At 45.6% G+C, this 13284-nt stretch overlaps 1 protein-coding gene across 1 annotated transcript in view; it reads right to left on the reverse strand.

Moving 5' to 3' along the window:
• The window catches only part of nrp1a (neuropilin 1a), a 249136-nt gene that overhangs the window by 101235 nt on the left and 134617 nt on the right, over window positions 1-13284 (reverse strand). The window contains exon 7 of the mRNA XM_055665192.1: window positions 1102-1268. Within this exon, the coding sequence (XP_055521167.1) occupies window positions 1102-1268 (167 nt within the window). The remainder of the gene's footprint in view (window positions 1-1101; window positions 1269-13284) is intronic.

The following is a 13284-nucleotide window of genomic DNA, read 5'->3' on the forward strand; positions in this document are numbered from 1 at the left end:
AAAGAACCCTTCTTCAGGGGACACATCTCTGTCCCCATCTTGTGAAAATTATTAATACATTTAAAATAGATTGTTCCAACCCCAATTATGATTTTTTTTTAAATGTTTAATCCAGACACGAGGCCACAAACAGTGATGTGACAATTATGTGCTGCCACATTTTTTTTATCAATAACAACGCTCAAAGATTTTTGAGAATGATTTTCAGGGCCTTCTCTCTTGGCTGACTGGTCAGTCTTCTAGGAAACTCAGGGCCATATGAATCTGTGGAATTCTCTGCCACAGAAGGCAGTGGAGGCCAATTCACTGGATGTTTTCAACAGAGCGTTAGATTTAGCTCTTAGTGCTAACAGAATCAAGGGATATGGGGAGAAAGCAAGAACGGGGTACTGATTTTGGATGATCAGCCATGATCATATTGAATGGCGGTGCTGGCTCGAAGGGCCAGACAAATTACTCCTGCACCTATTGTCTATGTTTCTATGAAAATGATGTTGGGAGCGTTTATACGGACCTTCAGGGGCATCCATGGCTGTGTGTCACGGCCGTGGCTAATGTTTGAGATGAGCTACTGGAACATTGTTCGTCCTAGACAATAGTTAATGAGTCAGGAGTAGGCCATTCGGCCATGCTTTGAAGTAGCTGATGTTTGACTAGCAAGGATGTGGGACATCGCCAGGGTTCCCAGTAAAGGGCCTGTCCCACGATGCGAATTTACCCAAGAGCTCTCCTGAGTTAAAAAAAAATCAAACTCGCGGGGCATTGTTGGAGGAAATGTCTGAGTTACCCATCCCTACAATTAACATTTCTCAGCATGTCAGAGAGAAATGATGCTGGTGAAAGCGAGCAGAAAAGTAATGGAACTGATGGGGACATGCTTCTCATGGCATTTTCCATCGGTCTCAGTTATGTGACTGATTTTAGAAGATTGCATGCTCGGAAATCGTGTTTGATGTTTGGATTGGGGACATTTGCCTTTGCCAGTTCAAAGCTGGAAATTCTCATCCGTTGCACGCATCTCAGATGGCAGCAGGAAAAAAAAGGCCTTTGTTTATTAATGACATTCAGTGTCAAGGGAGAAAAAGTTGTGGCTGTGTTTACCTGTATCCATTCTTTGTTGGTGTCTTGTGACGGTGTCCAGGCGTTTTCCGGGTAATTCAGTCTTGATCTTTCCGAGGACCAGTATAAATTGTAATTGCTCGAGCTCAAAATTTGATCAGCGTGAATCTTGCCTGATTCCAAGCCGAGCGATTCGTTGCATTGAATATCTGGACATAAAAAGAACAATCAATCAATCAACCTTTATTGTCATCTTGCAAAGCAACAATTGTACAGTGGAAAATGAGTAGACGTTTCCCAGAGAATACCGGAGTATCGCACATGAAACTTAAGACATTTCACACATAATAACAGTAAAAACAATCCAGCCCCTGATGAAACAGTATAAATAGTTAAAAGCAGGTAAAACAGCAACATTAAAATACAGTAAAAACAATCATTAAAATGTCCAGGGCAGCTGATTTGAGTGGCCAGTGCCAGAGTTATTCAAATGTCAGTGCAAAGCCGCAGAATCAGGTGGTGTGACTGTTTAGCAGCCTCACAGCCTGTGGCAGGAAGCTGTTTAGCAGTCTGGTAGTCCGGGCTTTGATGCTACGGTATCTCTTGCCTGATGGCAGGAGATCCAGGTGTCCTTAGCTATTCTCAGAGCTTTTTTCAGACAGCGGCTCTGGAACAGTTCTTGTACCGAGGGTAGGGAGACGCCAATGATCACACAATACACAAATATGAGCTCTTCTCATTACTGTGACTGATCGAGGATGAAGATGCTCTCCTCGATTGTCCCTCTGAAATGGAATGTTTTTGTTTTATGATGTTCAAATTTGCCCCCCAAATAATTCTGCCTTCCGCTGAGAAGCCGAGGCCAGAGTCTCGCGGGCCGGAGCCTCGCGGCTCGACGGAGCCCGCGGCCATCGGCGCCTGGGTTGACGGAACCCGTGGCTGGGGCCAGGGTCGGCGCCACAGAGAGGACCTGTCAGCGTTAGTGGTGAGTTCAGCATGGCGGTCGATGCTGGCGTTCAGCGACGGACGAGGACGGGCAAGTGGGAGTGAGGCGCTGCTGCCGGGGGAAGGAACAGAGGAGATCCCGGCATGGTGGGGACCACCGTGAGGGAGGGGGAGGGGGGAAGAACAAAGGGGGAACTGGTACGGGGGATGGGGGGGAATTTGGAACTTCGTAAGCGCCCTTTGTCAGCGACTATTCGCATACCTTGGGTATGGCAAGCAAAGAGTCTCACTGCGACTTGTCACATGTGACAATAAAGTACTCAACTCAATTCAATTCAATTCAATGAAGTACGATGTGAATTCAATTATCATTTTAACCCTCATTCTCTCTCTCCCTCCACAGTTTGTTCCTCCTCTGTCCTGAATGTAGTTCTGTTGGTATTAGCTGTTGTCCAAAGTGTTCATATCTGGCTGTGTTAATGGCAAATATAACTCCTGGGATAGACACGAAACGCTGGTGTAACTGAGCGGGACAGGCAGCATTACTGGATGGAAGGAATGGGTGACGTTTTGGGTTGAGATCCTTCTTCCTGAGCTGTTCTCTCTCTCTCTCTGCTGGGATACTTTCACTCAGAGCACATTGGTAACTTGTGGAATTGTTCTTCCAATAATGCAATGCCAATAGATAGGGAATAATTCCGAGGGAATTCCTATCGAATGTGAAATGAAAAATTTAATTGAGGGACTAGCAATGAATTGGAAGAATGTATCCGCTGTAGCAGAGAGTTGAGTAAATGGAGGATCGTAGATTTTAAAATCAACAGTTGACAGACTGGAGGGGCATTGAGCAGTTTTATTTTCTGTTGAAAGAGTATTGTGGACCTGGAACTTAGTCATACTGTAGATAGTGTCATATGGTGAAACAATGTGGAAACAGGTCCTTCGGTTTAAACCAGCATCTGCAGTTAACCATATAACCATATAACAATTACAGCACGGAAACAGGCCATCTCGGCCCTACAAGTCCGTGCCGAACAAACTTTTTTCCCCTTAGTCCCACCTGCCTGCACTCATACCATAACCCTCCATTCCCTTCTCATCCATATGCCTATCCAATTTATTTTTAAATGATACCAATGAACCTGCCTCCACCACTTCCACTGGGAGCTCATTCCACACCGCTACCACTCTCTGCGTAAAGAAGTTTCCCCTCATATTACCCCTAAACTTCTGTCCCTTAATTCTGAAGTCATGTCCTCCTGTTTGAATCTTCCCTATTCTCAAAGGGAAAAGCTTGTCCACATCAACTCTGTCTATCCCTCTCATCATTTTAAAGACCTCTATCAGGTCCCCCCTTAACCTTCTGCGCTCCAGAGAATAAAGACCTAACTTATTCAACCTATCTCTTGTAGTTCCTTCCTACAACTTCATTTCCTGCACATCCCTTCCCATGACATATCCATCACGCCATTCTGATTCTAAACAAAGACATTTCTCTTCTCTCCTAGGAGACCAGCTGCTTTTTCCTATCTTTTTGCAATCAATTTTTAGAATTGCCCACTCTCCTACCCCTTAATCCTTTCTAGAAATCCCCTTCTAAACGATGCCGCCAGTTTCACCCTCATGCTCTGCCTGCTACAACTCTGAAACATCCCTCATGGTGCTAACCAAGCACAACTGGTATTTTTAAAAATCCATGTCGGCCACCTTCACTTTCCAAATTCCAGGTGATTTCATAGTTCGGCATTCAAAATCTTCCTTTTGTCAAATGGAAGTTACAAACTGAAGGTCACTGGAACTAAAAATTGGGGAGAATATATAAAGAGATGATAACTTGCCATCCCCTCAACAAAACTAATGGGCGTGTCCCACTTTGGTGTCATTTACGCAACGTCATTTATGTGTCACGACGCACGACGCGCGTGTAATGCGCGCATGGCGCGTGGTGGCGTAGGCAGTGACGTGCGGTCACTGCCTCAGGATTTTGGGATTCACAAAATCTTTGTGCGCCGCCTGTGTGACGTGCAGATGACGCCCAGGTGGGACAGGCCTGGTAAGCTGCTGCCGTGTGCGACCATCATCGTTACATTTTTGCATTTCTTTCATTCATTGTTCTTTACTTGCCCGACTTGCACACACATGTCCCAGCTACACTAGTTTACACTCCTTTACACTTGTTCCATACATCCACCACCCTTTGGATGGAAAAGTTACTGCTCAGATTCCTATTCAATCTTTTATCCTTCACATTAAACCTATGTCCTCTGGTCCTCGATTCCCGTACTCTGGGCAAGAGACTGTGCATCTACCCGATCTATTCCTCTCATGATTGCATGCATCTCTATAAGATCACCACTCATCAGTGTTTTCACACCTCAAAAAAAAAATGCATGATATAGAATTCCAAATTACTTGGAATTTGATGGCATTTCTCGGCACGGTAAGCCTTCCCCAACTGAGCATGTGTGACTGGTGCCCCAACTGCGCACGCACGGATACCGGGCCCACTGCGCACGCGTGGGAGACGGTGTCCCTACCGCGTCACTGCCGCCATTTTCAATTGTAATGCGGCTGACAGGCGCGGATGGTCGTGAATATACACGTACATACTTTTCCGCAAATCGTCCCGCGGCCTGATTAGACCCCTTCGTGTCTCCCCACGCATGCGCAGTGGGCCCGGTATCCGCGTGTGCGCAGTTGGGGCAGGCTTACCGGGACAGGAAATTTCCCGAAATTATTTCCTTTCCCTAAAATTACCCGAGGACAACCAGAGTTTCCCGAATTTCGGGTAATTTCCTTCAAAGTGGAAACACTGCCTCTCATCCTGCGCTCCAAGGAATAGACACAGCCTACTCAACATTGCCAGAAATAAAGGTATAGTCTGAAACCTTTCACCAAATAAAATATAAGTATTGACGCAAGAACACTGACAGAAATTGACAGTTGCTGGGCATATCTTCTTAAGCTTCACATACAATAGACTGAACTGTCTCCATCTAAAAAAACTTTCATGCATCAATAATTCAACAGCTACCATCGACCCAGGTGCGATCAGTCAACATGCCCCCTGGAGAATCTCTCCAAATCATTCTATCTCAAGGTCCACAATGTATTTAACAGGGCTGGTGAATGTCTAAAGAGTTGTATGAAAAGAAGTGTTCTTTCCTTTGTGCAAATCGCATATCCATCTTTGTTCACAGAGATTTTCGGCATTTCTGAGTTTATCTTTGCAACTGATAGCGTCTCCTCAGAAAAGGCTTTAAAAGGTAAACCATATAGTCCAGGTTGCCATCAGTAAGGCAAAGTTTTCATCTTCCAGTCTTTTAAATGTTAACGGTGCAGGCAGAGGAGATGAGTTTAATTTCATAAATTCATAAATTCATAAGTGATATGAGCAGAATTAGGCCATTCGGCCCATCAAGTCTACTCCTCCATTCAATCGTGCTGATTTACCTCTCCCTCCGAACCCCATTCTCTTGCCTCCTCCCCATAACCCCTGACAACGGTACTAATCGAGAGTTTATCTATCTCTGCCTTAAAAATATCTATTGACTTGGCCTCCACAGCCTTCTGTGGTATCTTGTCGGCATAGATATTGTGGGCTGAAAGGAGCGGTCTTGAACAGTGCTGTTCTGTGTTCAATTATAACCATATAACCATATAACCATATAACAATTACAGCACGGAAACAGGCCATCTCGACCCTTCTAGTCCGTGCCGAACACATAATCTCCCCTAGTCCCATATACCTGCACTCAGACCATAACCCTCCATTCCCTTCCCATCCATATAACTATCCAATTTATTTTTAAATGATAAAAACGAACCTGCCTCCACCACCTTCACTGGAAGCTCATTCCACACAGCTACCACTCTCTGAGTAAAGAAGTTCCCCCTCATGTTACACCTAAACTTCAGTCCCTTAATTCTCATGTCATGCCCCCTTGTTTGAATCTTCCCTACTCTCAGTGGGAAAAGCTTTTCCACGTCAACTCTGTCTATCCCTCTCATCATTTTAAAAACCTCTATCAAGTCCCCCCTTAACCTTCTGCGCTCCAAAGAATAAAGCCCTAACTTGTTCAACCTTTCTCTGTAACTTAGTTGCTGAAACCCAGGCAACATTCTAGTAAATTATAATTCCACAGAATTATTCTTTATTAACAATGGTCAAATATTCTTTCCAACCACCCTTCCCCATTACTGATTTTCATGTTGGATGATAAAAACAGGCAGAAACATATGGCACTCATGGTCACCACAATTGGAAGAGTGGTCAGTAATACTCTTTGTTTTGAAGACAAGTCACAAAATGCTGGAGTAACTCAGCGGGACAGGCAGCATCTCTGGACAGAAGGAATGGGTGAAGTGTCAGATCGAGACCCTTCTTCGGCATCTTTGGGTAGAAGGAATGAATGGGTGACATTTGGGGTCGAGGCCCCTTCTTCAGACTGAGTAATTAGATGAATCAGAATGAAGAATCAGAGAAGCTGCCTGGCCCGCTGAGTTGCTCCAGCATTTTGTGGTCTATCTTCGCTGTAAACCAGCATCTGCAGTTCCTTCCTACGCCTACTCTTTGTTCCGACCCACCAACAATATCAAACGCGAACAAATAAGGGATAACATAATCCTCCATGTGGTTTTGTAATATAAACTTTTGAACGTTATTGAGAACCGCACAGCCTCAGGTACATACTTAAGCTGTCAAGCCCAACCATATATAATATCAACAAGCTGGCATGTCAGACGTTTGGACATCAGAAATGACTGTTGATACAATTTGCGCCATTTCTGTCACCTCGATGCGAATCTTTAAATCACTGGCGGTCAGACGAGAAGCAGTTCTTGCTGGCTTTCACTGTCATTTTTGTTCAATAAAGGTCATAATTAATGCTGTCAGAATCTACGACTTCAGCAGTTCTGCCAAAAACATTTCTCTTTGAATCTCACTCCTACTGTATCTAGCTTGCACTGAGACTTTTTGTCAATGCTGCCTAGGAGACAAGATAGATTGCATCAAGCCAAAGGGAGGACAAATGACACCTACGCTAATGTTCATATGAGCTGTGGTTCATATTAAACCCTTCCATTAAAAATCAATAATGACTCGCACTTGAAGCACTAATATAAAGGCAAAATATCCCCAGGTGCAACACAGTACAACATCGCTCGAGGTGGCATCTTGCAGATGAGGCAAGGTTTGTTCAGACGGATGTGAAAAAAATATTCCATTTCAGGAAACAAAAGGACAAACCACCATCTCTCTGATTCTCAATGCGTATCACCGATAGCAGAATAACTAACCATTCATCACATTCTGTCGTAGTGAAAGCTTGCTTCCTGCTAATTAATTGCTCTGCTTTCTAACAGAGACTGGATACTTCCTTCGAAAATTAATTTGTTGCTTTTCCTCTCTTATGCCTACCTCTCTTGGATGTGGTGAGATGTGATGTCAAACGAGGGGGTCACGTTTTATCAGTCACACTTAAACAATGCACAACGTGCGTTAGAAAAAGTTGGCCCCCAGGCCCGTCGTGGGGTGTCTGCTGCTTATCACGAGGAAAATGTCATGGGATGTCCACATCAATGTGTGGCCCCCTTTCCCACAATACAACATTCACAAACCAGAGAACATTAACACAAACTTTTTTGAAACACACCAAAAATACCATAAAATACGAAAAGACAGACAGACCATTGGCAAGGCTGCCATCGCTGAAGGTGCCACCCGTCATAAGGTCACAAGGTCATAAGTGATAGTAGAATTTGTCTACTCTGCCATTTAATCATGGCTGATCTATCTCTCCCTCCTAACCCCATTCACCTACATTTCCATGAGGTCCCGCCTTCTCCCCATAAACCTTGACACCCGTACTCATCAGGAATCTATCTAACTCTGCCTTAGGTTTATCCACTGACTTGGCCTCCACAGCCTCCTGTGGCAAAGAATTCCACAGATTCACCACCCTCTGACTGATGAAATTCCTCCTCATCACATAGAAACATAGAAAATAGGTGCAGGAGTAGGCCATTCGGCCCTTTGAGCCTGCACTGCCATTCAATATGATCATGGCTGATCATCCAACTCGGTATCCTGTACCAGCCTTCTCTCCATACCCCCTGATCCCTCAAGCCACAAGGGCCACATCTAACTCCCTCTTAAATATAGCCAATGAACTGGCCTCAACTACTTTCTGTGGCAGAGAATTCCACAGATTCACCACTCTCTGTGTGAAAAAAAAAAGTCTAATCTCGGTCCTAAAAGATTTCCCTCTTATCTTTGAACTGTGACCCCTTGTTCTGGACTTCCCCAACATCGGGAACAATCTTCCTGCATCTAGCCTGTCCAACCCCTTAAGAATTTTGTAAGTTTCTATAAGATCCCCCCTCAATCTTCTAAATTCTAGCGAATACAAGCAGAGTCTATCCAGTTATTCTTCATATGAAAGTCCTGCCATCCCAGGAATCAATCCCTTAGTTCTGAGGCTGTGACCACTGGTCCTAGACTCTCCCACTAGTGGAAACATCCTCCCCACATCCACTCTATCCAAGCCTTTCACTATTCTGTACGTTTCAATGAGGTCCTCCCTCATTCTTCTAAACTCCAACGAATATAGGCCCAGTGCCGACAAATGCTCATCAAACGCAATTTAAAAACATACCTGCAATCCCTTCACACATACATTGTCACAGAGACATGATATGTTTGATATAATGGAATCTATCATTTAATTTATTCGATCTTTCTTTTTTCTTCCATTTTCTCAGCTTTTTTCCAGCTCCATAATTGCAGGTTGGGATATTTGACTATTCAGGGCAGCAGCCCAGCTGTGTTTAATATTGTACCTGATTAGACTTCACATCCAAGATATACCCAAAATGCTGGAGTAACTCAGCGGGACAGGCAGTATCTCTGGAGAGAATGAATGGGGATGTTTCATTCATTTGTTTCTCTATCTCTCTACATCACCATCGATATCTCTCGTTTCCCTTTCCCCGGACTTTCAGTCAGAAGAAGGGTCTCGACCCAAAACGTCACCCATTCTTTCTCCCCAAGAGATGCTGCCTGTCCCATTGAGTTACTCCAGCATTGTGTGTCTATCTTCAATGTAAAACGGCATCTGCAGTTCCTTCCTGCGCCTTAAATTACCAGGTGCAGATGTAATGCATTTCACCTTATCACTAAGAGCATGGGAGAGGATTGTAGAGGCTCTGGATATGAATGATCAATATTCCCTGTAGAGTATTCAGTCACAGAAAGGATGTTGGTGTCAGAATGAATGATTGGTAGTAAAAAAAGATTCAGTCAGGGAGAGAACAGTATTAAGACTGTGATAGTGGAAAGCATTTTTATCGGGATGCATCACAGCTTGGTTTGGGAACAGCTCCATCCAAGACCGTAAGGAATTGCAGGGGATTGTGGACGCAGCCCAGATCATCACACAAACCAACCTCCCTTCCATTTGTACCTCACGCTGCCTCGGCAAGGTCAGCTGCATAATGTCGCACCCTGGCCAATCCCTCATCTCCCCTCTCCCATCAGGCAAAAGGAACAGAAGTGTGAAAACGCACAACTCCAGATTCAGGGACAGGTTTTTCCCCAGCTGTTATTAGGCAACTGAACCATCTTACTGCAGCCAGAGAGCAGTGCTGAACTACTATCCACCTCATTGGTGACCCTCGGACTATCTTTGATCGGACTTTGCTGGCTTTATCTTGCACTAAATGTTATTCCCTTATCATGTATCTATACACTGTGAATGGCGCAATTGTAATCATGTATAGTCTTTCCACCGACTGGTTACTTCACACTCACATGTTTCCTCAATGTGAAGGTAGACAAAAATGCTGGAGAAACTCAGCGGGTGAGGCAGCATCTATGGAATCGAAGGAATAGGTGACGTTTCGGGTCGAGACCCTTCTTCAGACATGTGGGGGTAGGGGGGGGCATGAAGAAGAAAGGAAGAGGCAGAGACAGTGGGCTGTGGGAGAGCTGGGAAGGGGAGGGGAAGGAGGGAGAAAGCAAGGACTACCTGAAATTGGAGAAGTCAATGTTCATACCGCTGGGGTGTAAACTACCCAAACAAAATATCAGGTGCTGGTCTTCTAATTTATGGTGGGACTCACTATGGATGGAGAGGCCCAGGACAGAAAGGTCGGATTTGGAATGGGAGGGGGAGTTGAAGTGCTGAGCCACCGGGAGATCAGGTTGGTTAATGCGTACCGAGCGGAGGTGTTGGGCAAAACGATCGCCAAGCCTGAGCTTGGTCTCACCGATGTAAAGCAGTTGACACCTGGAAGAGTGGATGCAATAGATGAGGTTGGAGGAGGTGCAGGTGAACCTCTGCCTCACCTGGAAAAACTGCTTGGGTCCTTGGAAAGAGTCGAGGGGGGAGGTAAAGCGACAAGTGTAGCATTTCCTGCGGTTGCAAGGGAAAGCACCAGAGGAGGGGGTGGGAAGGAACAAATTGGCCAAGGAATTATGGAGGGAGCGGTCTCTGTGGAAAGCCGCAAGGGGAGGCGATGGAAAGATGTGGCCAGTGGTGGGATCCCATTGGAGGTGGCGAAAATGTCGGAGGATTATCTGTTGTATGTGACGGCTGGTGGGGAGGAAGGTGAGGACAAGGGGGACTCTGCCCAAGGGGGATGGGGAGTGAGAGCGGAGTTATGGGATATAGAGGAGACCCTTGTGAGAGCCTCATCTATAGCCAAAGAGGGGAACCCCTGTTCCCTAAAGAATGAAGACATCTCCGATGCCCTGGTGTGGAACACGTCATCCTGGGAGCAAATGCGGCGTAGATGGAGGAATTGGGAGAAGAAGATAAAGTCCTTACAGGAAGCAGGGTGAAAGAAGTGTAGTCCAGATAGCCATGGGAGTCAGTGGGTTTGTAGTAGATTTCGGTCAGTAGTCTGTTACCTGCGATGGAGATAGTGAGGTCAAGGAATGGTAGGGAAGTGTCAGAAATGGTTCAGGTGAATTTGAGTGCCGGATGGAATTTAGTGGTGAATTGGATGAAGTCAGTGAGTTCTGCATGAGGTAGCACCAATGCAGTTGTCAATGTAGCGGAGGTAGAGTTCAGGGATAGAGCCAAGGATTGTTCGACGTACCCTACAATGAGACAGGCATAGCTGGGGCCCATGCGCGTGCCCATAGCTACGCCTTGGATTTGGAGGAAATGGGAGGAGTCAAAGGAAAAGTTGTTGAGGGTAAGGACCAGCTCTGCTAGGCGGAGGAGAGTATCGGTAGATGGGGATTGGCTGGTTCTGCGGTCGAGGAAGAAATGGAGGGCTTCAAGAAAGACCCTCCTGGTGGGGGATGGAGGTGTAGAGTGACTGAACATCCATAGTGAAGATGAGGGAGTGGGGGCCTGGAAAACGGAAATCATGGAGGAAACATAGAGCGTGTGAGGTGTCTTGGACATAGGTAGGGATTTGCCCAGGGGGGATAGGATAGAGTTTGTGGTTGTTGAGTTGGGGGGTAAAGGGGGAATCACAGAGAGGGGGGGGGGGGGGGTGGGGGGGGGGGGGGGCAGTGAGAGAGGGGGTTGTTAAACTGACCTTCAATTTCAGGTAGTCCTTGCTTTCTCTCTCCTTCCCCTCCCTTTCCCAGCTCTCCCACAGTCCACTGTCTCCGCCTCTTCCTTTCTTCATCCCACCCCTACCCCCACATAAGTCTGAAGTAGGGTCTCGACCCGAAATGTCACCTATTCCTTTGCTCCATAGATGCTGCCTCACCCGCTGAGTTTCTCCAGCAGTTTTGTCTACCTTCGATTTTTCCAGCATCTGCAGTTCTTTCTCAAATGTTTCCCCAATGTGCTTGCTTTTTGGCTTTGATGTAAGTCCCAACCTCGTCTGAGATGGTGTCAGGATATTTGGAGGCATCCCCCGTCTACTTTAAATGCTGGTTTTCATTAATAACCAGTTACGTATGCACTTTGTTGCCAATGGCCTTAAGCACACTCAAGTTCCCACCCCAATCACTCCACTCTCCCTCTTAAATATAGCCAATGAACTGGCCTCAACTACCCTCTGTGGCAGAGAGTTCCAGAGATTCACCACTCTCTGTGTGAAAAAAAGTTTCTCATCTAAATGTTTTAAAAGTCATTGCATCTAAACCTGTCCAACCCCTTTAAAAATTGTAGAAGTTTCTATAAGATCCGCTAACCATCTAAAATTCTGCCTGCTGCACCGGCATGCCTACCTTCTCCTGAAAAAATTCTATCGGTTTAAAAGGACTATCATAGATTTGAACTTCCCTAACATTGGGAACAATCTTCCTGCATCTAACCTGTCCAACCCCTTAAAAATTGTATAAGTTTCTATAAGATCCGCTCTCAATCTCCTAAATGCTTGAGTAAACCAAGTGATCATTTCTTTCACAATAACCCAATCACTAGCATCACCAAACATTTCATGTCTCTGTGACATGTATGTGTGAAGGTATTGCATGTTTTGAAGTCTGAAGAAGGGTCTCAACCCGAAATGTCACCCATATACTTTATGTTACCTTATATACCTTCTATGGAACTAGACAAAAATGCTGGAGAAACTCAGCGGGTGAAGCAGCATCTATGGAGCAAAGGAATAGGTGACATAGATGCTGCCTCACCCGCTGAGTTTCTCCAGCAATTTTGTCTACCTTCGATTTTCCAGCATCTGCAGTTCCTTCTTGAACATACCTTCTATGGCAATTGTTATATGATAGGTGGGGGAAAAGGGTGAGATGTGGTATTCTTGCCACCCTCTGTGTACAAACAGGCTTGCTCTGAACCATTTGAAGCTCCCGTGTTGAAAGCCTCCCATTGCACACAGATTGATTAATCTACAAGTAGCTGCTTCCAGTTTGCTTTTGCTAAACCTGCTGCAGTCCAGTAAAACTGGCCCTCGAACCTTTATTCCTAGTTTGCTTTCGTCTTTTCCCATGACCGTAATAAATCAAACTGTATCGCGATCACCACCACAAAAATACCTTCCACTAGTCTGGCCACATTCTCTTGTACTATGTTCAGAATTGTCTCGCCTACTCTCTGCTTTGGTATAGGGCGGCATGGTGGCGCAGCGGTAGAGTTGCTGCCTTGCAGCGCCGGAGACCTGGGTTCGATCCCGACTACGGGTGCTGTCTGTACGGAGTTTGTATGTTCAGCCCGTGACCTGCGTGGGTTTCCCCCGAGATCTTCCGTTTTCCTCCCACATTCCAAAGACGTGCAGGTTTCTAGGTCAATTGGCTTGGTATATGTGTAAATTGTCGCTAGTGGGTGTAGTAGGATAGTGTTAATGTGTGGG

The sequence above is a fragment of the Leucoraja erinacea genome, chromosome 2, assembly GCF_028641065.1.
Source record: "Leucoraja erinacea ecotype New England chromosome 2, Leri_hhj_1, whole genome shotgun sequence".
Classification (NCBI taxonomy): domain Eukaryota; kingdom Metazoa; phylum Chordata; class Chondrichthyes; order Rajiformes; family Rajidae; genus Leucoraja; species Leucoraja erinaceus.